This window comes from Dipodomys merriami, unplaced genomic scaffold (assembly GCF_024711535.1).
Source record: "Dipodomys merriami isolate MVZ:Mamm:240054 unplaced genomic scaffold, mDipMer1.0.p SCAF_64, whole genome shotgun sequence".
Classification (NCBI taxonomy): domain Eukaryota; kingdom Metazoa; phylum Chordata; class Mammalia; order Rodentia; family Heteromyidae; genus Dipodomys; species Dipodomys merriami.
Window position 1 is genome coordinate 1,758,701 of NW_027206224.1, and position 25,989 is coordinate 1,784,689.

Sequence of the window (25,989 nt, forward strand, 5' to 3'; positions counted from 1 at the left end):
TGAACTCTGGGCCTGGGCGCTGTCCCTCAGCTCTTCAGCTCAAGGCTAGTGCTCTACCACTTGAGCCTCAGCACCACTTCCGGCTTTTTTCTTTTTGCTTATGTGGTGCTAAGGAATCGAACCCAGGGCCTCATGCATGCAAGGCAAGCTCTCTACTTCTGAGCCACCTTCCCAGCCCCCAGACTGACATTCTGAAGTGATTTTTCCACCCAGGTATGAAGTATAGAAAGGGAAGGGACTTAACATTTTTGAATACCTATTATATGCTAGGAATTTTACATAAAACATTTATGTAACCTTTGTGCTCACTTAAATAAATAAGAAACTGAAGATTCTAGTTATTTTCCTTACCTCACATAGAATCCGTAGGCCTGTCTGGCTCAAAGCCAGTGCTATTTCTACAACATAACACAGTCACTGGCAGAGATCGGGTTGCTCCTATCTTGCTCCAGTGCATTTTCTTACCTTAGAAGCTAGACAACCTTGGCCTGTTCTGATCATCTTACTTTAGTGACCTATGATTAGTGGATTTTTTTTTTCTTCTCTTGAACTATAATAGGCCATTGATTCCTTAGCTCTTGCCTTGACTGGATCTCTCAGTCTGTGCCTACATTGGCCCATGACAGCTGCCCAGCTTTACTCCTATCAGTGAGAAGGAATTGTTGGGACAGTTACCTTGGAAAAGGCAAGGAAAACAGTGGACAAAATGAGCATTTGTAAGTGGCAGAATTCCACAGGATCAGTAACTCTACCATTCTCACCAGTGGAAAGAATGAGGAGAGTTCACAATAGTAGGTATTTCAAAAAATAATTTAACTTGAGGGTAATAGTAGGTATTTCAAAAAATAACTTGAGGGTAGAGATGGGAAAATAGGAGAGAACAATGGAAGGGAAGATGCATTATATTCATGACCTGACTTATGGAACTGAAACCTTTATATGCAACTATAATAATAAAAATAATTTTAAAAAGCCTTCAGAATTTTTTGTTGTTTTGCCTTTTCCTTCTCATATTTTGCTCGAGCAAATATTAAAATTCATCTTTCTCTGAATGAACACACAGATTAAGGCAATCCACCCTCTACCCACAGCCAGAGGCTGTGATTTTAGAGAAATCTAAAAGGAAATATTTTACAAAAGTTATCTGCAAGCTGGGTGCCAGTGGCTCACGCCTGTAATCCTAGCTACTCAGGAGGCTGAGATCTGAGGATCATGGTTCAAAGCCAGCCCGGGCAGGAACTTCCATGAGACTCTTATCTCCAATAAAAACCACTAGAAAGCTGGAGGTGGCATTGTGGCTCAAGTGGTAGAGCTCGCCTTGAGCTGAAGAGTGCAGGGACAGCGCTCAAGCCCAGAGTTCACGCCCCACGACCGACAAAAAAAAAAGTTATCTGCAGGGGCTGGGAAGGTGGCTCAGTGGTAAAGTGTTTGCCTTGCATTCATGAGGCCCTGGGTTCGATTCCTGAGCACCATATAAGCAGAAAAAGCCGGAAGAGGCACTGTGGCTCAAGTGGTAGAGCACTAGCCTTGAGCTGAAAAGCTGAGGGACAGTGCCCAGGTCCAGAGTTCAGGCCCACAACCAACCAAAAAAAAAAAAAAAAAGTGATCTGCAAAACTGATCATGCTTATATAAATAATTAATAAGACTGCTCATAGCCAGGTGCTGGTGACTCACGCCTATAACCCTAGCTACTCAGGAGGCTGAGATCTGAAGACTGCAGTTGGAAGCAAACCAAGGCAAGAAAGTTTGTGAGACTTTTATCTCCAATAAACTCCTCAGAAAAAGCTGGAAATGATGCTGTGGCTCAAATGGTAGAGCACTAACTAGCCTTGAATAAAAGAAGCTCAGGGATAATGCCTAGGCCCAAGGTCAAGCCTTAAGACCATTCAAATAAAAAAAAAAAAAAGATTGCTCACAGATATTTTACCCAACTCAAGATCATTAGTTTCCAAATATGTCTTAAATAATTGTTCAGGTTTTTTTTCTAACAATCCAAGCATAATTGCTCAGATGCCTCTTCTTTTACTGTTTGCTTATGTTTCTGAAGTTTGTTGTTGACAATAAGTATACAGTGACAGGATTAACATTCCTTTCAGCTGTACTCTGTATCTAAACCTAGTTAATACCCAGAGATTTAGCAACAATTCCCTACCCCTAGCTTTAAAATGCTTGCCTTTCATAAAGAATTCTGAATTTCTTCATATGGATAAAATTAATATTTTGCTATACAGTATTAAAGGATTTTAAGTCCATACCACTCTAGTCCTTTTAGTTTACCATGTTTCTCTTTGATGTTCAACAACACATCGACAACTCACAAAGATGTTAGCACACTGCTTTAAGTAAAGCACTACTTTTTAAAGTTTTACAAATTCTAAGACTACAGACTTATGATTCAGTGCATTAACTCTAATTTTTAGTGTTAATGAAGAGTCCTTCTAGTTTTTTGACATTAATACCATTATAGTGACAACACTATGTAAGATCAATCAAAATTCGAAAGCATACGCACATGGAATGCTATATTGTTTTAGCCTTGAGCTGAAGAGCTGAGGGACAGTGCCCAGGCCCAGAATTCAAGCCCCACAATTGACAAAAAAGGGAAAAGAGACTTGGACACAGAATGTCTAAAGAGCTATTCACACATGGAAAGTGGTGAGGTATGCTGGTGATCACAGCTCTTGAGAAACTGAGGTAGAAGGATCCTGAGTTTGAGGCCAACCTGGGCCACACAGTGAGATCCAGTCTCATATGAACAAAGAAAAACTGACTACACAATATAAAATAATACAAAAATGGCTAACGTAAAAAAAGTACAGGGATTAGAAGTATGGCCGATGAGTGAAACTGTCAGATACCGAGTTCAACACAATAAAAATAGCACAATGCCTAACATAAGCAAAGATGTGGAGGAACTGGAACTCACCTATGTTTTGTTAAAAGGTTAAATGGCACAGGACCACTCTCTAAAAAATTGTTCAGCATTTTCTTACAAAATTAAACACACATCTATTCTATAATCCAGCAATTCCTTCAAGTATTCACCCAAGAGAAATGAGAAACATAAAAATAATTTCCCCTTTCTCACAATTTTTCACACTAGATAGAGGAAGGAATTACTTGGCATCTAAGATATGAACTTTGGCCATTCTCAAAATCCTTTAAGAATGGGCTGGGAAGGTGGCCCAATGGTAGAGTGCTTGACTTGCATGCATGAGGCCCTGGGTTTGATTCCTCAGCACCACATAAGCAAAAAGCCGGAAGTGGTGCTGTGGCTCAAGTGGTAGAGCGCTAGCCTTGAGCTGAAGAGCTGAGGGACAGTGCCCAGACCCAGAGTTCAGGCCCCACAACAACAAAAAAAAAATCCTTTAAGATTACAAATCTTCATTGTAAGAGTCTCACTCACCCTCATTTACTGAAGAACAATAAAAAATTTCAAGTTACACAGTTACAAGTGACAAAATTAATTGCTTAGATGAATAAGATTGCTTTAATACTTTGTGTTAATCCAAAGATTAGCTGCCAATTATAATAAAACCTCCAAGAACAAAAACTTTATTTATCTTCAACATAATATCTTTTATCTAGCACCTCTGTGAAGCTTTATCAAAATAATAAATGAAGTTTCCAAAAAGGTGTTGCAGAAAGAATTCCATTTGAATCAAAAAAATTATATCTAAGATAGTTTTAGAGTTAACAATCTTTTCATGGAAGTGGCGCTGTGGCTCAAGTGGTAGAGCGCTAGCCTTGAACTGAAAAGCTGAGGGACTGTGCCTAGGCCCAGAGTTCAAGCCCCATGACCAACAAAATAAAAATAAGTTAATTAATTTAGCTGGACGCCAGTGGCTCACGCCTGTAATCCTAGCTATTCAGGAGGCTGAGATCTGAAGATATAGGTTCAAAGCCAGCCTGGGCAGGAAAGTTCGTGAGACTCTTATCTCCAATAAACCGCTAGAAAACTCAAAGTGTTGCTGTGGCTCAAGCGGTAGAGTGCTCACCTTGAGCTGAAGAGCACAAGGACAGTGCCCAAGCCCAGAGTTCAAGCCCCACGACCGACAAAAAAAAAAATTTCTTTTTTAAAATCTTTTCATGCCAGGTGCCGGTGGCTCACGCCTGTAATCCTAGCTTTACATACTTATTTTTAATAAGTATGTAAGACTTGCAATGTTGCATTTCCCCCCACCCCAAGGTTACACAGTGTTAAAAGCTATCTGGAATATTTTGCTATATTTCTTTTTCGTCAAGAAAAATCAAGCAATTTCTATAACTACATTTAGAGAATTAGGGACACCTTAAGAATCTCAGGCTGGAAGCTGGGAATGTGGCTAAGTGGTAGAGTGCTTGCCTAGCATGCATGAAGCCCCAGGTTCAATTCCTCAGTACCACATAAACAAAAAAGCCAGAAGTAGCGCTGTGGCTCAAGTGGTAAGAGTACTAGCCTTGAGGGGAAAAAAAAAAAGCTCAAGGACAGTGCCCAGGCCCTGAGTTCAAGCCCCAGGACTGGCAAAAAAAAAAAAAAAGAGACTCTTAGGCCAGGTGCAGGTAGCTCATGCCTGTAATCCTAGCTACTCAGGAGGCCAAGAGCTGAGTATCTAGGTTTGAAGCCAGCCCCAGCAGCAAAGTCCAAGAGACTCTTATCTCTACTTAATCACAGAAAAAGCTGAAAGTGGCACTGTATCTCAAGTGGTAGAGCACTAGCCTTGAGCACAAAGAAGCTCAGGGACAGCGCCCAGGCCTGGAGTTCAAGCCCCAGGACCATGAGACTCTTATCTCCAATTAACTACCAGAAAGCTGGATGTGGACCTGTGGCTCAAAGTGGTAGAGTGCTAGCCCCGGCCCTGAGTTCAAACTCCACAACCAACAACCAAAAAAAAAGAATGATGCTGGAGATGTAGCTCAGGGTTTTATGCTTAGTACATGCAAGGTCTTGAGTCCAATTGCTAGCACCAAAATAAATAAATATAAAGCTATCTAATTATGGCTTACAATACTTGCCAGATCAGGTTGGCAGCATTTACAATTATTTCTTCACATTACCTTGTGATTACTATTATTATTCTGTATCCTAAACTAAAATGCACAACTTTAAAAAGCAATTACACTGTAACTAGGCAAAATAGATCAATAAAAATATCTCTGGTAAGCATGTTTTTCAGAGATTTACTTCAGCCTTCAATTTTTTTTATGTGTGTATAATTTATATTTTCCCAGAGCCAGCTTTTTTCCCCAATTACTTTTACTCTATGTTTATGGTAAAAATAAGTTATGATTATTCTAGAATGTAATTAATATTCTGAAGGGAAGGGCTGGGAAGGTGGCTCAGTGGTAGAGTGATTGCCTTGCCATGTATGAGGCCCTGGGTTCGATTCCTCAGCACCACATAAGCAGGAAAAAAAAAAAACCAACAACGAATATTCTGAAGGGAGAATACTTATCTTCAGTACTCTAAATCCCAGTTACTAGAGTGGTAGAGATGGAAGAGTCCAGTTCCAGGCCAGTCTGGGCAAAAAAAGACAAATATCAGGCATGGCCTATACCTATCATCCCAGCTATGCAGGTCAAGGCTATAGATCAGAGGATCATAGTCCAAGGTTGGCCCTGAGCGAAAGCAAGAGGCCCTACCTAAAAAAAAAAAAAAAAAAAAAAAAAAAAAAGCTGAGGGGGTGGGAAGGTGACTCAGGGGTAGAGTGCTTGCCTCGCATGCATGGGTTCCATTCCTCAGCACCACATCAGAAAAAGCTGGAAGTGGCACTGTGGCTCAAGTGGTAGATAGCTACATTTGAGCTGAAGAGCTAAGGACAGCACCCAGGCCCAGAGTTCAGGCCCCAGGACCTACCAAAAAAAAAAAAAAAAAGCTGAAGCAAAAAAAACAAAACAAAACAGGGGGCATGGTTCAAGAAGTAGATTCCCTGACTAGGAAGAATGCAAGGCATTGAGATCAAAATGGCAGGAAAAAAAGAAAAAAAAAGACCTAACCAAACTTTCTTTTTTTAATTGTAAATAGTTACACAAAGGAATTTTAGTTCAACAGTCAGATTATGAGTACAATGTATCTTGATCAGTGTCACCCCTTCTATCTTCTCCCTATCTTTCCAGTCCCATCCTTACTCTCAAATTACATAGTATCATTTTTACCTATGTATATTGAATGTAAGGACTATATCAAAAACTATTTTTGGTTGAAATAACTGCAAAAGGAAAGTTACTTTTGCAGCCAGGTGCAGGTGGCTCACGCCTGTAATCCTAGCTACTAAGGAGGCTGAGATCTAAGGTTCAAAGCCAGCCTGGGGAGGAAAGTCCTTGAGACTCTTATCTCAAATAAACCATCAGAAAACCAAAGTGGTGCTGTGGCTCAAGTGGTAGAGCACTAGCCTTTAGCTGAAGAGCTCAGGGACAGTGCCCAGAGTTCAAGACCTACTACCGACAAAAAAAAAAAAAGAAAGAAAAATTACTTTTGCATTACAAAACAAGTAGCAGATAATGAATAAAGTTGCAACAAGGTCATTTAAGAAGCTAGTTGAATCATTACTACTAATAAAACATTCCAAAGTGGCTCTGTGGCTCAAGTGGTAGAGTGCTCGCCTTGAGCTGAAGAGCTGAGGGACAGCGCCCAGGCCCAGAGTTCAAGCCCCACAACCGACAAAAATTAAAAATAAAAAAAAAAATTCCAATTACTTTTAAAAGTCAGTGGTCCAGAGTCTTGAAAATAGATCATTTCATTATATGTGTTTACTGGAGTGAACATCACTTGCATACTTCCATCTTTGCCCTCTGGACATGCCATTTTCTAATGTAGAACACTCCCATCCCCACTCCAGATCCAACCACTCTCACCTGACTCTAAACACATCCTGAGTCATTTTATGTTCTCTCAGAAGTTGTGGATCATTTGTAATATTTAAAACAACTGGATTCAATAATGAGAAGTTTATTACTATTTATAACCCTATTTGGTTACTTCTTACAAGCAGGTCTTGTGGGACTCAAAAGTTATTCAGTGAGCTGATTAATCACATGTAGCTTTGTGTCCAGCATGAGAAACCAGACAGAGAAAGGACACATTAACTGGACATCCTCCAGACAGATACAACACAGAATTCAGAACACCATTTTCTTGTACGTTAAGCCAATCATAACAATAAATCCTTCCAGTTCTAAGACTTGCTAGCCTCTTTAAAAAAAATTGTTTTAAGTATTAGAATGGATTTCTTTTAGTTTAACAGGAAAAAGTAGGGAGAAATAAGAGGAACATTTCTGACTCCCCACACAGGAAATGAGAGCAAAAGACTCCACAGACTTAACTAGCCTCTTAATCCAAACTAATCCACCACAGAGGCAGTTCTATTACAAAGATACCAGGAGCTATGAAGGCTGATGTAGCTGAGTAACTAATCTTGTCTCCAACCACCTACAAGTGCTGTAACCTTCCGCAAATTATGTAATTTTCCAAGTCTAAGTTTCTTCACATTTAAATGAGGATGGAACCAGAAACAGTAGTGTATAACTGTAGTCCTAGCAACTTGGGAAGTGTGAGGCAGGAAGACCATACCAGAGGCCAAGAGTTTGAGGCCAGTCTGGACAACATGATGAGACCCCATCTCAAAATAATAACAGTAATAATAAAAGTACGATGCCAAACTTTTAACAAAGCTGTTAAAAGGTGTGAACGATGGGCTGGGAAGTTGGCTCAGTGGTAGAGCGCTTGCCTTGCATGCCTCAGCACCACATAAGCAAAAAGAAAAAAGCCGGAAGTGGCGCTGTGGCTCAAGTGGTAGAGTGCTAGCCTTGAGCTGAAGGGCTGAGGGACAGCGCCCAGGACCAGAGTTCAGGCCCCACAACCGGACCAAAAAAAAAAAAAAAGGTGTGAACGAACACACACGCACGCACGCACGCATGCACATACACCCATACCTTAATATTATAACCTGTTTATTGTAGTCAGTATTATCTATTTATAGCTTAACTTAAAAGTTTTTTTTAAGTATTAGATACAAAAGATTTATGTTCTTTTGTTACAGTGCACATAAGTTTTCCTGGTAACCATCCCGTTCCACATTTTAGTTTAATGTATCTGTTGATCTCCATTTACCAGAGTGGGTGTGTAACCCAGACTTAGAATGACAGTGGCTATCATTTTGATAAACCTGAAAGGTCCAAAGAGTAGGCAAAGTATACTAACTGAAGTCTTTCCCTGAGACAGTTATGTGGATGCTAAAGGGATAAAAAAATAACAGGGATATTAAGTTTGGGCACTATATTCCTAGAACTGTTGGAATCATCCTGGCTGACTATACAGAATTAGACTCTCCACAACAGGAACTATTGCAGCCAAGATAATTTGAGCTTACCATACCTAAACCTAGATCCACCTCCAGCCTTAAGAGTTACATGAGGTAACATATTCCTGGTCTGCTTAAATTAGTGTGGTTCAGGTTTCTGCAATAAAATAATTCTACTTAAAACACCTGCATATGTCTATTTTAATAGACAAAGACTTTTCCCCCCATTCAACCTATGCTTGGGATGTAGATGAATAAGGACTACTATTTTTGGTTAGGATGATTAAAGAGAGATATTATAACATCCGTTCTCTACAGATTATGGATGTAATATAATTAAAATCCCAGAGGACTTAAAAATGTGAAAAAAGTCAAAATTTACCTGGAGTACTAAGGATCTAAGTTCAATCTAAGAATCTAAGGATCAAAGTTCAAAGCCAGCCTAGGCAGGAAAGAAAGCTTTATCTCCAATTATCTCCAATTAACTACTAAAAAAGCCAGAAATGGGAGCTGGAAATTTTGGCTTAGGAATAGAGTGCTTGCCTTGCATGCATGAAGCCCTGGTTCAATTCTTCAGTACCACATAATCAGAAAAAGCCAGAAGTGGAGCTGTGACTCAAGTGGTAGAGTGCTAGCCTTTAACAAAAAGAAGCCTAGGGATGGTGCCCAGGCCCTGGGTTCAAGCCCCAGGATTGACAAAAAAAAAAAAAAAAAGGGCCAGAAATGGTACTGTGGCTCCAAGTGGTAGAGCACTAGCCTTGAGCACAAAAGCTCAAGGACAGCACTCAGACCCTGAGTTCAAGCCCCAGGACTGGCACAAAAATAAAAAGCTACCTAGAGGAATAAGTAACTGAAACTATTAACAAGTATTGTTAGTTTTCAAATTCTCTTGGCTGCTATAATCCATTTCAACTACCAGATGTTAAATATTAAAGCTATAACACACAGACAGTATAGTATATCATAAAACAAACAGAATATAATAGAAAATCCCAAATCAGGCCATAGAATATTTTGTTTTCTTTTTTAAATTGTTATTATAAAGGTGATTGTGTAGAGGTTACATAAGTCAGGTAATAATGTTTCCTTTTGGACAATGTCACCCTGTCCATTGCTCTCTGTTTTTCCCTCCCTTCCCCAACCACAAGTTGTATAGTTCATTTTCAATACAGTGTCTATTGAATACCACTGCTGCATTTGTTCACTCTTTGTCCCTCCATTTCTGTGCCCACTTTACTCCCCAAAGACAGATAAATGAACAAAAGGAAACAAAAACAACAAAGAAAAACCCACTTGTTCATGGAATACTTTTAAATTTAAAAAAAAAAGTGTGTGTGTGTGCAAGCCCACATTTCAAATCAATGGCCAAAGAACAGGTCATTCCTAGGGTAGCAGACAGCATGTGCGCTGTGGCCCTCCTCACAGCAGACATCACTAATTAAGCATAGCACTCGTTCCAGCTGAATCCACCAGATATGGCTTTGCATCTTTTCCCACATGGCCCTCCAGGAAGCCACCACCAATCTATCAGACTTAGCGTGCAAGTCTGACGAATAATACTGAGACAATCAGCTAACTATTTGGAAAAATAAATAACGTTAAATCTCTGCTGCACATCATATGCCAAAATAAAGTCTACAAAGATTAAAGAGTTAAATGAAAACAGGAAACCCTAAATGGAAGCTGTTGCAAAAGGTATTCTCAAAGAAAAAAAAAAGCTCTGAGATGAAGGGAAATGGGGGGCGGGGGGGGGGGGGGTGAGGCCTCTCCACTGACTTAGCTCCTAATGTTTCAAAGATCCAGCTGCTCAGCTCTTTCTGGAGTCCTGAGGCCTGGGGTATGGCGCCTATACCCTTTCACCTGAACAAGTTCAAATAGGCTTCAGTGTTTTGAAACACAAAAACCCTTGAAGAAGAAATGAGAATTTTCTTTTTATTTTTGACAGCTGATCAATTCATTTTACTATCAATATTTTTTGGATTTTCATTCAATGAAAAATTGATGCCACTCATTTTTTAAGTATGAGGTGTAACATTTTATATAAATGACAAACACATTAAACTGAAAAACAGAGATGAGAACTGAGAACGTGGTTTAGTGGTAGAGTGCTTGCCTAACAAGCATGAAGCCCTGGGTTTGATTCCTCAGTACCACATAAACAGAAAAAGCTGGAAGTGATGCTCAAGTGGCTCAAGTGGTAGAGTGCTAGACTGAACAAAAGCAGCTCAGGGACAGCTAGGCACCATGGCTCACGCCTGTAATCCTAGCTACTCAAGAGGGTTAGATCTGAGAATCACAATTCAAAGCCAGCCAGGGCAGGAAAGTCCATGAGACTCTTATCCCCAATTAACCACCAGAAAACCGGAAGTGGCTCAGTGGCTCAAGTGGTAGAGTACTTGCCTTGAGCTGAAGAGTTGAGGGACAGTGCCCATGCCCAGAGTTGAAACCCTACAACCAACCCAAAGAAAAGAAAAAAAAGGGGGGGGGACTGGGAAGTTGGCTCAGTGGTAGAGTGCTTGCCTTGCATGTATGAGGCCCTGGGTTCAATTCCTCAGCACCACATAAGCAGAAAGAAGCTGGAAGTAGGGGCTGGGAGGGTAGCTCAGTGGTAGAGCGCTTGTTTTGCATGCCTGAGGCCCTGGGTTCGATTCCTTAGTACCACATAAGCAGAAAAAGCCAGCAGTGGCACTATGGCTCAAGTGGTAGAGCGCTAGCCTTGAGCTGAAGAGCTGAGGGACAGCGCCCAGGCCCAGAGTTCAGCTCCCATGACCTACAAAAAAAGAAAAAGAAAAAAAGAAGCTCAGAGACAGTGCCAGGCCCTTTGTTCAGGCTTTAAGCTTGGCAAAACAAAGAGGGAAGGAAAGAGAAAGGGGAAGGAAAGGAAAGGAGAAAGGAAAGGAAAGGGCCAGAGGTGTGGTAACACATGCCTGTAACCCCGACATTCAATTGGCTGATCAAGGACAGTTTAGGCTGCACAGTCTGGGCTACATGATTAGACCTTATCTCAGAAGGTACTTACAAAAATATTAAACTCAGCCCGGTACCAGTGGCTCACGCCTGTAATCCTAGCTACTCAGGAGGCTGAGATCTGAGGATCATGGCTCAAAGCCAGCCCGGGCAGGAAAAGCCATGCAACTCTTATCTTCAATAAACCACCAGAAAACCGGAAGTGGTGCTGTGGCTCAAGTAGTAGCTATCCTTGAGCTGGAGAGCTGAGGGACAGTATCCTGGCCCAGAGTTCAAGTCCCATGACTAACAACAACAAAAAAAAATTAAACTCAACCAAACACAGCAATTCTTTTTTTTTTTTTTTTTGGGGGGAGGGTCCGGTTGTGGGGCCTGAACTCTGGGCCTGGGCCCTGTCCCTCAGCTCTTCAGCTCAAGGCTAGCGCTCTACCACTTGAGCCACAGCGCCATTTCCGGCTTTTTTCTTTTTGCTTATGTGGTGCTGAGGAATCGAACCCAGGGCCTTGAGCATGCAAGGTAAGCGCTCTACCACTGAGCCACCTTCCCAGCCCAAAACACAGCAATTCTTCAAAGGAATTCTAAAGCTCTAGAAAAACAGATGCTTTAAAGAAAGAGTATGTTCTCCTTCCATGGGACCAGATATAATATGTTATAAACTAGATTTTCCTTCTCCAACTCTACACAGCAGGCCCAGTTCCATTAAGTGCTTTATGACAAAGCGGAATGGTATGTATGTTAACACCCTCCAAATTATTTCATCTTTTTTTTTTAACCACTGCTAACTATTCCTCTACTATCCTTGGATAATAAGTCTCGTGGCTAATTCATTAAATTCAATCTGCCACTTTCTTCCTTTCTTCCTTTAAAAAGGGGGGCAGGGGGGAGGAGCAGGCACCGGTGGCTCATGCCTGTAATCCTAGCTACTCAGGAAGCTGAGCTCTGAGAATCACGGTTCAAAGCCAGCCTGGGCAGGAAGCTCTATGAGACTCTTATCTTCAATAAACCACTAGAAAACTGAAGTGGTGCTGTGGCTCAAGCGGTAGAATGCTCGCTTTGAGCTGAAGAGCACAGGGACGGCACTCAGGCCCAGAGTTCAAGTCCCACGACCGAAAATAAATAAATAAATAAATAAAGGGGGCTCAATTTTCCACTCCACTGCCTTTGTAACTTGTGCTCAGATACAGAGGATAACTGTAGAAATGTTGCTCTAGTCTCAAACCTCTAGGTACATGGGTAGTCAGATAGAGGTTATCTAGGCAAGAAAAGATTCTCAAGGAATTCTGCTGCATTCCCTGGCAGGGAGCGCCTGCTTTCAAGCGTTCCTTGAATGATGTTTCTCTACCCTCATCACTCCCCCCATCCCTATCACCTCTGGTTTCGATTACTTTTTACTATAGCAGCTGTCGTTTTTTCTACCTTTGGTCTTCTCTCCCTGCGCTGCATCCAGAGTGTCCGCTGCTGCCAACCTAAAATTCTGTTCCCATCATGTCACTTCCTGGCTCAGTAACAGATTGCATCAGTTCCCATCTCTTCTATCCTTTCAACTCTCCTCCACCCTGTTGGCCTGTTCTTCTCACTGAATAAATATGTCCTAACTCCTTCCCAGTTAAAACAAAATACTACACGACTACAAAAGGAAAATCTCCCCATGACACATCTTTCAACCTAGTCACCATCTTTATGTCTTCCATTTTTGCTGAGCTTTTTAAAGGAGTGGTCTACTCACTACCTTCTGCACCCTGCTGAAGCAGCTCTTATTTTATATTATTAACTCTGATGAAGTTTTTAGTTCACAACTTTGCCTTACTCTAAAACTTACCTGTTAGGCTATCACTGCACCATTTTCTCCACGCCCTTCATTTCCAGGTTCTTTTCCCCCCAGCTTTCACTTTAAAAAGTGGGAGATTTGCCAGGCTCTGTTGGCTCATGCCTGTAATCCTAGCTACTCAGGAGGCTGAGATCTGAGGATCACGGTTCAAAGTCAGCCCAGGCAGAAAAGTCTGTGAGACTCTTATCTCCAATAAACCACCAGAAAACCTAAAGTGGCACTGTGGCTCAAGTGGTAGAGCACTTGCCTTTAGCTGAAGAGCTCAGGGACAGCGCCCAGGCCCAGAGTTTAAGCCCATGACTGACAAAAAAAAAATTTTTAATAAAAAAATAAAAGTAGGAGAGGGGCTGTCCCTGCTACAGTGCTTGCCTTGCATGCATGAGGCCCTGGGTTTCATTCCTCAGCACCACATAAGCAGAAAAGGCCAGAAGTGGTGCTATGGCTCAATGATAGAGTGCTAGCCTTGAGCTGAAGAGCTGAGGGGCAGTGCCTAGGCCCCAGAGTTCAGGTCCCACAACCGGCAAAAAAAAAAAAAAAAGTAGGAGATTTGCAAGAGTCTATCCTCCTCTATTCTTCTGTTCTCTTTTTCATTTGCATGACTCGTGATGACTTCATTCATGCTCCTGGCTTCAATTACTACCTCACTTGGACATCTCATAAATATTCACCAGTTCTGACAATTCTCTTGACTACAGACCTGTATTTCCTACCACCTACTGGTCTTTCCTTACAGGATATCACACAGGTGATTTGAATTCAATATGCCTCAAAATGAACCTCTTTACCTTTACCCAAAACTAGGTCCTCCTTGTTCATTTTGAGGTGTTTTTTCTTTGTGTGTTTTTCATTGTTGTTGTTGGTCATGAGGCTTGAACTCTGGGCCTGGGCGCTGTCCCTCAGCTCTTTAGCTCAAGGCTAATGCTCTAGCACTCAAGCCACAGGGCCACTTTCTATTGTTATGTAGCACAGGCTGGCCTCAGTATTAAGCATAGGTTATCTTCAAACTCTTCATCCTGTACCTCATCCTTGAATAAGCTATGCTGGAATTGCAGGTATTTACCACCATGCCCAGCAGGCTCTCTGATCATTTTGACTTTATAGTTATCCAGTTACCCAAGCCAGAAATCCAGGCCTTACCCTCTACTTCTTTCTCTCCTTAAGAAGCCCAGTGTTGGGCTGGGAATGTGGCTTAGTGGTAGAGTGCTTACCTAGCATTCATGAAGCCTTGGGTTCGATTCCTCAGTACCACATAAACAGAAAAAACCAGAAGTGGCGCTATGGTTCAAGTGATAGAGTGCTAGCCTTGAGGAGAAGCAGCTCAGGGATAGCGTTGGCCCCAAAGTTCAAGCCCCAGGACTGTGGTTTCTCTGTACAAATCTGTAAGCTACAAGTTCTTTTTGTGAAGATTAGTTAAAAACAAATACTATAACATAAATCCACTTAACTAGGGTTAAAAAAAAAAAAAACTGTAGTAAGCTGCACTCTGGTAACAGCAAGCAAATTAGTAAGGTCACCACCACAAACTCCTCTGCTTTATTATGCATCCACTCTTTCCTGGGACATCATGTTGTGTACTGTGTAATGGTACCACCTTTTAAAAGGGTGTTGATATTATTTTGCCTATGAAAATTCAATTTTCTTATTTGCATGTTGAAAATAAATAAAAACTGCACTTAGAGACCATGGCTTGATACTGCATAAAAGGCCTTGATGATCTGCCTCAGCCCTCTTTCCTGCCTTCTCTCCTGACACAGACTTTCCATACACTCCTATGCTTTTACATCCCTTAACACAACATGTTGTCGTCTCCTTTACACTGCTTCCGGGACAATGAGTTCTCACCCCTTTGAAAGCACTTACCACAGTCGGCTGTAACAGTTTCCTTACTGGTCTTAAAACATGGGTTATTTCCAATTTGGATTTCCCAACATCTACCACAACACCTTGTTTGCAGAAAGTACTTGATAAATACTAACAGAATGAAAAAGGTCCAAATTTCTGTAGCTAGCTTTCAAAGTCTTATAATAATCAAACTCCAATGTATGCACCCAACTTTACTTCTCTTAAGTCTCTCACACTTTGCCCTTTACTTCTTCTCCTATCATCTGTTACACTCATTGTGGCTCTTGCCCAGGCTAGCCCCTTAACTTGGATTGACTTCCATCTACAGAAAAGCAGCCTTCAAGCCTCAGATGAAGTTCTCCTTTCTCAACTATCCCATCACCCAAATGAGCATACCTTTCAGTGAAATCGTGAAGAGTACGACAGTACACATTTTAGCAATGCTCTCTAGGTAGTTGCCTTCTTACCCCTATTTCTTCTATTCTTCTTTTTTTTTGCAGGGGGGGGAGGGTGATACTATAAAGCCAAGAGTGACCTCCTGCTAGAGCTCTTCCTGCCTTAGTCTCCAAAGTGCTAGTTATCATACCCACTCCTTTCTCCCCAATGTCACTCTTACAGGATCTCTTTCTTATTTCTTTTTTTTTTTTTGAGGGGGTGGTACTGCAGTTTGAACTCTGGGCCTCGAACTAGCTAGGCAGGCATTCTATCATTTGAGTCACCTGCACTGCTGCTTCAAAAAAAATTGATTTCACAGTGCATTGCATCATGAGACATAGGAGCTGTTGAGATTTTGCTGTCCAGAAAATCCAGAGAAGATATTTCCTCTCACTCAAAAAAAACATTACAACTTCTCCATTGCAGCTAGTCAGATGGCAGTATGTTATTAGAACTTATCGCTGGGAAGGTGGCTCAGTGGTAGAGTGCTTGCCTTGCATGCCTGAGGCCCTGGGTTCGATTCCTCAGCACCACATAAGCAAAAAGAAAAAAGCCGGAAGTGGCACTGTGGCTCAAGTGGTACAGCACTAGCCTTGAGCTGAAGAGCTGAGGGATAGCACCCAGGCCCAGAGTTCAGGTCCCATGACCAGACCCCCCCCCAAAAAAAAGAATTTATCATCATTAGTGTCACTAGAGTTGGTATACAATCCCCAGGACTGGGAAGGTGGCTCAGTGGTAGAGTGTTTTGCATGCATGAGGCCCTGGGTTTGATTCCTCAGCACCACATAAAGCAGAAAAAGCCCAAAGTGGTGCTGTGGCTCAAGTGGTAGAGCACTAGCTTTGAGCTGAAGAGCTGAGGGACAGGGTCCAGGCCCAGAGTTCAGGCCCACAACCCCCCCCCAAAAAAAAAACAACTACTAAAATTTATCTAACTTTTTAAAAAATTCCCAAGCCAGGCACAGGTGCTTCACAGGTGTAATCCTAGCTATGGTTGAGTTCTGAGGATCATGTTTCAAAGCCAGCCCAGGTAGGAAAGTCTGTAAGACTCTCTCCAATTAACCACCAGAAAACTGGAAGGTGGTGCTGGTGGCTCAAAATGGTAGAACGTTACACTGGACACTGATGAAAATGAACTATACAACTCGTGGGTGGAGATGGAAGGGAGGGAAAGGGAGGAAAAGGGAGGGAATGGGAGAAAATAAGGGAACAGATGACACTGTACAAAAAGAAATGTATCTATTGCCTGACATATGTAAATATAACCCCTCTGTATATAACCTCCATAATAACAATAAAATAAATTAATGTTTATTTTTTAAAAAGTGGTAGGGCTGGGGCTGGGAAGGTGGCTCAGTGGTAGAGCACTTGCCTTGCATGCATGAGGCTCTGGGTTCGATTCTCAGTACCACATAAGAAAAAAGCCGGAAGTGGCGCTGTAGCTCAAGTGGTAGAGCGCTTGCCTTGAACTGAAGAGCTGAGGGACAGTGCCCAGGCCCAGAGTTCAAGCCCCACGACCGACCAAAAAAAAAAAAAAAATACAGATTAAAACCCAGATCATTCTTAAATACTCATAAAAGCCGTAAGGCATAATATACTACTTAGTGGAAAATGCAGGCAAGAATATTTTTTTTTTTGGTCGGTCGTGGGGCTTGAACTCTGGGCCTGGGCGCTGTCCCTCAGCTCTTCAGCTCAAGGCTAGCATTCTACCACTTGAGCCAGCACGCCACTTCTGGCTTTTTTCTGCTTATGTGGTGCTGAGGAATCAAACCCAGAGCCTCATGAATGCAAGGCAAGCACTCTACGACTGAGCCATCTTCCCAGCCCAAGAAGAATTATTTGTTATTAAGGTGTTTCTTACAGTGTGCTGACCTAGGCAAGAACACTGGATCCCTCAGCAGTTACCCTGGAATAGCAGAACATTACCCCTTCACCACAGGCTGTATCTCATCCCTTGTGAACAAACACACCTAGGTGATCTCAAAGTAGAATGAGCTTTACACAGAAAGGACTACATAGTAGTGAACTATCAGCTGCAGTTACCATCAACTGAGATCAAATTTATGCCTGATTAGGGTTCCTAAAAATTAAAAAATGTTCTTAGAACTTTCATAACTACTCTATTATTATCAACCAACTTCTCATATTTTGGTAATAATCTGGAAGGTGTATTTTAGTATGAAGGAAACTCTAAGAAATATCTGGGAATGTGGCTGAGTAATTAAGTGCTTGCCTAGCATGCATGAAGCCCTGGGTTCAATTCTTTAGTACCACATAAACAGAAAAGGCCAGAAGTGGCGCTGTGGCTCAAGTGGTAGAGCGCTAGCCTTGAGCTGAAGAGCTGAGGGACAGTGCCCAGGCCCAGAGTTCAGGCCCCACTACCAACCCCAAAAAAAAAAAAAAAAAAAAAGCACAGAAACATAAGGTTAATGAATATGCAAAGTCTTATAAGAACCTGTAAGGGTAGGGGTATAGCTCATGGTAGAAAGCATGGTAAGCAAGCATAGGGCCCTGGATTTGATAGGCAGCACCAAATTAAAAAAAAAAAAAAAATGTATGTTTTCCCCAGGAGTCACTCAGCTTGTTCAATATACTCTGAATTTGTTCAATATACTCTGAAGAAAGTGCCAGTGTGGGAATCCAAACCAACTTCTTCAACTTGTAAGCCTAAAAATGTTGGCAGCATTTGTTACATGTTCCTTGATGAACAGAAAAAGCCCCATATTATACACAACACTCAAAATTTCAAAGAATCCTAGATACAAACATTCTTTTTAATTATGAAGTTAAATTTTATGCCAGTCTATTTTCTGTACATAATTTTCTTTTAGTAGATAGAATCATACTACTTTATATTTAGGTAATAAGAGATGACATTTCAACAGTATTCAAGAAAGAATAGCTTGCCGGGCGCTGGTGGCTCACGCCTGTAATCCTAGCTACTCAAGAGGCTGAGATCTGAGGATCTCGGTTCAAAGCCAGCCTGGGCAGGAAAGACTGTGAGACTCCTATCTCCAATAAACCACCAGAAAACTGGAAGTGGCGCTGTAGCTCAAGTGGTAGAGTGCTTGTCTTGAGCTGAAGAGCTGAGGGACAGCACCCAGGCCCAGAGTTCAAGCCCCACGGCTGACCAAAAAAAAAAAAAAAAAGAAAGAATAGCTTCAAAGACATTAATTTTGGCCTGGGAAGGTGGCTCAGTGGTAGAGTGCTTGCCTTGTATGCATGAGGCCCTGGGTTCAATTCCTCAGCACCACATAAGCAGAAAAAGCCAGAAATGGCATGGTGGCTCAAGTGGTAGAGAGCTAGCCTTGAGCTGAAGAGCTGAGGGACAGCACCAAGTCCCAGAGTTCACAACGGATGGACGGACGGACACACACACACACACACACACACACACACACACACACACACACACACACACACACACACACACACACACACACACACACACACTAGACATTAAGTTCAGGGCTCAAAGGCCCTGGACACACACACACACACACACACACACACACACTGGACACACACACACACACACACACACACACACACACACACACACACACACACACACACACACACACACACACACGTTCAGGGCTCAAAGGCCCTGAATTCAAACCTTAGTACTGCTAAAGAAAAAAATATATTTTTCAAATGTCAGATCTTAAGCTGGACACTTAAACCATTTTTGCTAATTAACTCTGGAACACTTTTTAATATGTAGCTTAATTCATATTTACTTAATTAGTATTATACCCTTAAAAATATAAACTCTAGAAACTTTCTGGATCAGTTCTGTGTAGCACAAAGGACACAGTAAATTCAACATAGTGTATCTAATAGGTGAGTGGAGTTACCCTGTTATGCTTACAACCTACATTATTTATACAAAGGCTATCTAATCTGCATTGCCATAGTATCAAGGCTAACAGTCACTAACCACAAACACAGTACACATTGAATGGTAAGTCTTAGGGTTCTGAGTAAATAGTGTGAAGGAAGAGAAATTACTGTAAAATAAGTGCAAAAATTTAAGAAGGGAAAGAAAAAATGCCTTGTGTAGGAGATAAAAAACAGAAAACCTGAAAAAAATTGCTTACATCCAAGAAATAAAGAAATTCATTCTTAAGTTGCTCACCTAAACTTGTACCATTTATTTCTTCTCAGGCAAAGATGAAGTCTTGGGAGTTTTAACAAGTTGCCCTTCTGGTTGAATGTATCTTTGTTAACTCACAGCATACCTTTGAGACCAAGTCAGTCCTACCTTTCCTACTCAGAGATTTTTGTTGTTGTTCACTGCTATATTCCCAGGGTCTAATGAAGCACCTAGCACACAAACTGTCAAATGAACAACAACTCTTTGAGGGAGGTATTTTTACCACCCCTACTTCACAGATGAAGAAACTGAGGTGTAGCAAGACTGAGTAACTTGCCTAGGGGGTTACAAACCAATAGCCAGAAACAAACCCATGTCTGACCACAAAATCCTTGCATGTACTTTACCCTTAATGGGCAAAATAACTTCTCAGTGTCTCTTACTTTTTGTGTCTTTATTGATGGCAGCTCTCTTCTCTCACAAAGGCTCAATTCTCCATGAACCCCTTTATGCATATTCTCAGCCTCTTCCCTTTATGAACATGTGGCTATTATACTGTGCCCTCTCCAAACTTCTATTATAATAGTACTTTAGCCCTTTGCTGTACTTACTTACCTCTCTCATCTCAACTCTAAACTTCCCAAGAGCAGTAATCAAGTATCAAGTATCTTCAAGTGCTTCTGGGCTCATAAAAATTGAAATTGAGGCTGGGAAGGTGGCTCAGTGGTAGAGTGCTTGCCTTGCATGCATGAGGCCCTGGGTTCGATTCCCCTGCACCACATAAACAGAAAAAGCTGGAAGTGGCACTGAGGCTCAAGTGGTAGAGCGCTAGCCTTAAGATGAAGAGCCTAAGGGACAGTGTCCAGGCCCACAGTTCAAGCCCTACGACTGGCAAAAAAAAAAAAAAAAGAATTGAAATTGGTGCTAAACATTCTATAGCGCACCAGACAGGTCCCTGTGTAAGAATGACCTGATTCCAAATATGAATACTGCCAAGTATGGGAAACCCTGGGTTAGAAGCAAATTAATTGCCTTCTTAAATTCAGGCTGCAGCTCTTCTTACCTCATGGAAGAGCTATTAATTTCTCTGGAACCAAAGAATAATAGGGTACAAGATGAAAGGAACCAAGGAAAATAGCAAAAATGAAATCATGGTTAAAGGGATTGTTTTTCCCCATTCTCATTCTGCATTCTTCAACTCTGCCACAGTCACACTGTATGTGTGTGTGCGTGCACGTGCATGTATGCGTGCGTGCGTGCATGTGTGTGTGTGTGCGTGCGTGTGTGTGTGTGTGTGTGTGTGTGTGTGTGTGTGTGTGTGTGTACCAGGCTTGAACCGTTGCTTGGCTTTTATTGGCTAACATCTGGCACTCTCCCACTTGAGCCACATCTTCACTTTCAGTTTTACTGGTTATCTGTAAGTAAGTCTCAAGATTTGTCTGACATGGTTGGCTTTTAACTCTGATTCTCAAATCTCAGTTTCCTAAGAGGCTAATATTATAAGCATGAGCCAGTGATACCTAACAATATTCTACTTGCACTCTACCATTAAACCACCTCCTCAGCCCCAGTATTCTACTTAAAAAAAAATATATAACAGGGTGCTGTATAGAGGAGTTACCATTCATAAGTCAGGTAATGAGTATTTCTTTTCTTTTCTTTTTTGTGGAGCTTGAACAGGGCCTAGGTGCTGTCCCTGAGCTTTGTTCAAGACTAGCGCTCGGGCTGGGAAGGTAGCTCAGTGGTAGAGTGCTTGCCTTGCATGCCTGAGGCCCTGGGTTCCATTCCTCAGCACCACATAAACAGAAAAAGCCGGAAGTGGCGCTGTGGCTCAAGCGGTAGAGCGCTCGCCTTGAGCTGAAGAGCTGAGGGACAGCGCCCAGGCCCAGAGTTCACGTCCACGACCGGCATTAAAAAAAAAAAAAAAAAGACTAGCGCTCTACCACTTTGAACTACAGTGCTACTTCTGGTTTTTGAGTAGTTATTTGGAGATAAGAGTCTCACAGGGACTTTTCTGCCGGATTGGCTTTGAACTGCAATGGTCAGATCTCAGCCTTCTGAGTAGCTAGGATTACAGGCTTGAGTCACCTGCGCCCTGATGAGTACATTTCTCTCTTTGGATAATGTCATCCTTTCACTTTCCCAAATTTTCCCCCTCCCATCCCTGCCCACAAGTTATATACTATAATTTCTTTTCTGCAGAATGTATAGTGATAGCCCAATTGCATTTGTTCACCCTTCCTCCTTTCCTTTCTGTATCTCCGGGTTGCCCCCTCTAAAAAGAAAAACAAAACAAAACAAAAAATCCCAAAACAAAAACTAATACTACCACCACCACCACCAAGAAGTATTCTATTTTTTTAAATCAGTATTTGTATGTAGATAAGTGCTCTGTCCCGAGCTGATTATACCATTCTTTGGATAGGATGCTTTCCTTGGACAAAGGAAAATCACTAACAGGATAAGGTAAAAAGAGGGGGGGGGGGAGAGAACAGAATAAATATTTGATGAGTGAATGAATGGGCATTTTCTACAAATCCCTGAAATTAAAAAAAAAAACACACACGTAGCTCAGTTCCTTAACCTCAGGCAAACAGAGACTACAGCTTTCCTTGGCATGTGGGTAGCAAGAACATGCCTGAAATTCCCTGCCCACACCACAAAAAGAGCATCACTATGCTATGTTAAGGCAAGTTTTTCAAGTTTTCAAACATCTGATGGATGAACAATATAGCCTGCCAATTTCAAGGAATAAGAAAAAGGTTGGGGTTTTTTGTTTGTTCTTTTTTGGAGACAGAGTCTATATTGGCCTTGAACTTGAAGTGATCTTCCTGCTTTAGTCTTCTGAATGAATAGATGGGATGATGGGGACACAGATAAACCCTTTAAAAGTGGCCCACCTAGATGAGAAAATCAGCTTGCAATTATGAATGTTTGACTGGTTACTGTTTTCAGTGATTTTGTTATTGAGCAATTTTATTTGTGTGTGTTTGGATTAAAAATGCAACATCAAGCTGGGTGCCAGTGGCTCAAGACTACAGCTACTCAGGAGGCTGAGATCTGGACAGGAAAGTCTGTGAGACCCTTATCACCAATAAACTACAAAAAAAGCTAGAAGTAGAGCTGTGGTTCAAATGATAGTCCAAGCAAAAGGAACTGGGGATCAGCATCCAGGCCCTGGGTTCAAACCTCAGGACTAGGGCAAAAAGAAAAAAAAAAAAACACAACATAAATCTACCATACTGTCTTCCCCACACCTTTAAGGTCAAAAACTGCTTAACTTATACAAAGTAGAAAAATAAAATAGAACCTATGTGTTAGGTAAAAAGGCATTTAATAAATATGTTATTATGCTGCTGCCACCCGTAAGCCTTTCTAAAAACACATGTGGTCTATTATAGACTAATGAATACTAAGAAGCATTTACTAGGTGATTTTCATTTTACTGCTATAAATACCAGGTTCTGTATCTAAACAGAAGCTATTTTTCATTTTGTATTTTTAATAGCGTATAAAGGCTTGGATTGTCTAACCAACACTGCTGTATACTATGTAAGTTATACCAAATTCAGTATTCCTGCTCTAAGAATTTATAAGCAAATGCTTACCTAGATCAATTTCAAGGTACATATTCAAAGTAACATTTTTTACATACATCTAAGCCACAATCTATATTTACTCTCCTTTTTTTTTCTTTTTTTCTTTTTATTTTTCCAGTCCTGGGATTTGAACTCAGGCACTGACCCTGAGATTCTTTTGCTCTAGGCTAGTGCTCTACCACTTGAGCCACAGCACCATTTCTGGCTTTTCCTGCTTATGTGGTATTGAGGAATTGAAGCCAGGGCTTCATGCATGCTACACAAGTTCTCTTACCACTAAGCCATATTCCTAGCCCCTACCATCCTCTTATTATTACTAATTCCTTAAATCCCACCTAAAAGTAGGATTTAAGATCAATAAGTAAAATACTGCAAAGGTGGGACACTGGAGTTTTATCATTAGAACACATTAAATCATTGCCTTACTAATACTTCCCTAAAGATTCAAAGGAAGATTTATAAGAAAGTAAAACTGGGTGGTGTGGAGGCTAAGGTAGAAAGATCAAGAGTTTAAGACTGGTCACACATAGGGGTAAGTTCATATGTGCAGCAAGTACACACGTTCACACATACACATACATACATACACACACACAGAGTTAGACTTCTGGTCCCCTACCCCCATCCTCAGTCCTACTCTCTTCTGCCAGGAATCCTTCCTGACTCATCTCTGCCAATCTATATCCATCACTTCCCCCAGAGACCTAGCTTAAGATTCAGTTTCTTGAAAAAGCTCTCCCTGACTAATCCCATCTCCATTAAATACTTCCTAAGTTTGCATCCTCCTAACATTTATATATAATTGGCTCTACACAAGCAAGTACTTGATGTTTTTCCTCCCTATAAACTGTTCTGCATTTCTAGCTTTTCTTTAATTAGAGACCAAGTAGAGAGAGCATCTTTTATATTCACTAATTCAGAACCAGCAATAAATAAATGCTCCTGGAGTGACTGAATCACCAGTGAAAGGAAACTGATCACTCAAAAATATATCAAGTAAGCAAATGACTTTTTCATTTACAATACTCTATCACCTCCGACCCATATGAGTCCTTGGAGATAAGATTTCATTTCGTCTTAGCTCCATAAATTCATCAGAAGAGATCTAGGACACAGATCACATATAAACTTCAGGTAAAGAAAAATTCTGGCTATTCAAACTTATCTTGTTAATACACATCATTTCAAGTTTCTGACAAAAGGCTACTAGCCTTGAAGCAGCGCGCCTGTGAATGGTAAGAAGCTGGCACCAGTCTCTTGCAAAAGGGGCAAAACTCTAGTTGGCAGTAAGTGTTCAAACACGTGAACTTCCACTGTTAAACAAGGCTCATTAGGCACACAAAGTTGCTGTTTCAGCTCTCTGCCTTCAGTGAAGTGCTATGATCTCCTTTGGTTATTGTTGAGAGCCAATGATGGGTTAAATTCCCATAAATTACCTAGCGCTTTGGTGGTTTGCCCAAGCATACTGCTGGCAACGTGTAGATTATTTTTTTTTTTTTAAAACAGACCCAGTCGCCAAGAGAGCCAGAGGGGAGTGAAGGGCCAAATCGGCACTTCTGAGAAGAAAGAAAGAAAGAAAGAAAGAAAGAAAGAAAGAAAGAAAGAAAGAAAGAAAGAAAGAAAGAAAGAAAGGAAGGAAGGAAGGAAGGAAGGAAGGAAGGGAGGAAGGAAGGAAGGACGGAAGGACAGGGAGAGAGGGAAGGAGGGAGAGAGGGAGGGAAGGAAGGAAAAATGAGAGATCTAGAGAAGCAGAGCCGATCGGCGTCCTGTAGTTCTGAATGTCAGCTTGTCCCTGCAAGAAGGGGTAAGCTCCAGGTCCGGCAGTGTTGTTTCGTTGTTTTTTCTTCGCCCTCTTTAACTCTCAGCGGAGTTTCTCTTAGGGGCTGCAAGCCACACTTCGGCGGCTGCCCAACTTTTCTTGCAAAGGAGCATCAGTGTTTCCACACTCAGAGCCCCAGGAAAAAAAGAGAGGAGGAAAGAAGGAAGAAGAAGAAAAAAAGGAGTTTGTGGGAGAGGCCGAGAAACCCGGCTCACCCTGCAAACCGGGCAGGGTGGTAGAAACAAAGTTGCGCGCCTGCGAGCCCGGACCCCCCCCCCCCCCCCCGCCCGGCCGCCCGGCCGCCCGGCCCCGCTCACCCCCGCTCACCCTCCAGCAGCACCTCCTTGCCCGCGCGCTTCAGCGCCTGCACGGCCTGGTCGTGAGTGGCCTGGCGCAGGTCCGTGCCGTTCACCGACAGGATGGCGTCGCCCAGCCGCAGCGCCCGGCTCTGGTCCGCCGCCAGCCCCGGGAAGATCTTGGAGATGAGGATCGGCATCCGGTTCTCGCGGCCGCCCTTGATGCTGATGCCCAGGCCGCCCGCCTCCTGCTTCACCACCCGCACCCTGCGCACGGGCGGCGAAGCGCCCGCCTCGCCCGCGGGACCCCGCGGCGGTGCGGGCGGACTCGGGGGCCCCAGGCCTCGGCTCGGGCTCCCGGGCAGCGAGTCGCCCGCGCCGCCGCCGTTCGGGAGGCCGTTGAAAGCCGCCGCCGGCCCCAGAGTCGGCTCCGGCTCGGCCGCCGCGGCGTCGCCTGTCAGACTTAGGCTCTCCCCGCTCAGCTCGGCCACCACTCGGACCCAGCGCTCCCGGAGGAGCAGCTCCACGAGCCCCGCTTTGGTAGCCCGCGTCCACACCGCCATGGCCGGCCCGGCTCCCGCAGACGCCGCCGCTACCCTCATTCCAGTCAGGCAGCCTCGGCGCTTCCCCCTTCCCGCCTGAGGGGGCGGGGCCGGCCCCTCCCCCCGGCTCGTTAATTATTCATGAAGGACACGCCCAGCTCCCGACGGGGCGGGGGCGGGCCGGGCCGGCGAGGCCGCTTCCGGGAGGTGAAGCACTTAGGTCCCCTTTTAGCTTGAACGCGGCGCAGCGAGCTGCATTTCTTTGGTTTCCCCGGAGTCCCTCCA

General features: G+C 42.7%; 1 protein-coding gene across 1 annotated transcript in view; it reads right to left on the bottom strand.

The window, feature by feature from the left end:
• Sntb2 (syntrophin beta 2) overlaps nt 1–25,790 on the bottom strand; it is a 75,927-nt gene extending 50,137 nt beyond the window's left edge. The window contains exon 1 of the mRNA XM_070004709.1: nt 25,194–25,790. Coding sequence (XP_069860810.1) covers nt 25,194–25,764 — 571 coding nt within the window. The 5' untranslated portion in view covers nt 25,765–25,790. The remainder of the gene's footprint in view (nt 1–25,193) is intronic.
• Between the last annotated feature and the right edge of the window lie 199 nt (nt 25,791–25,989).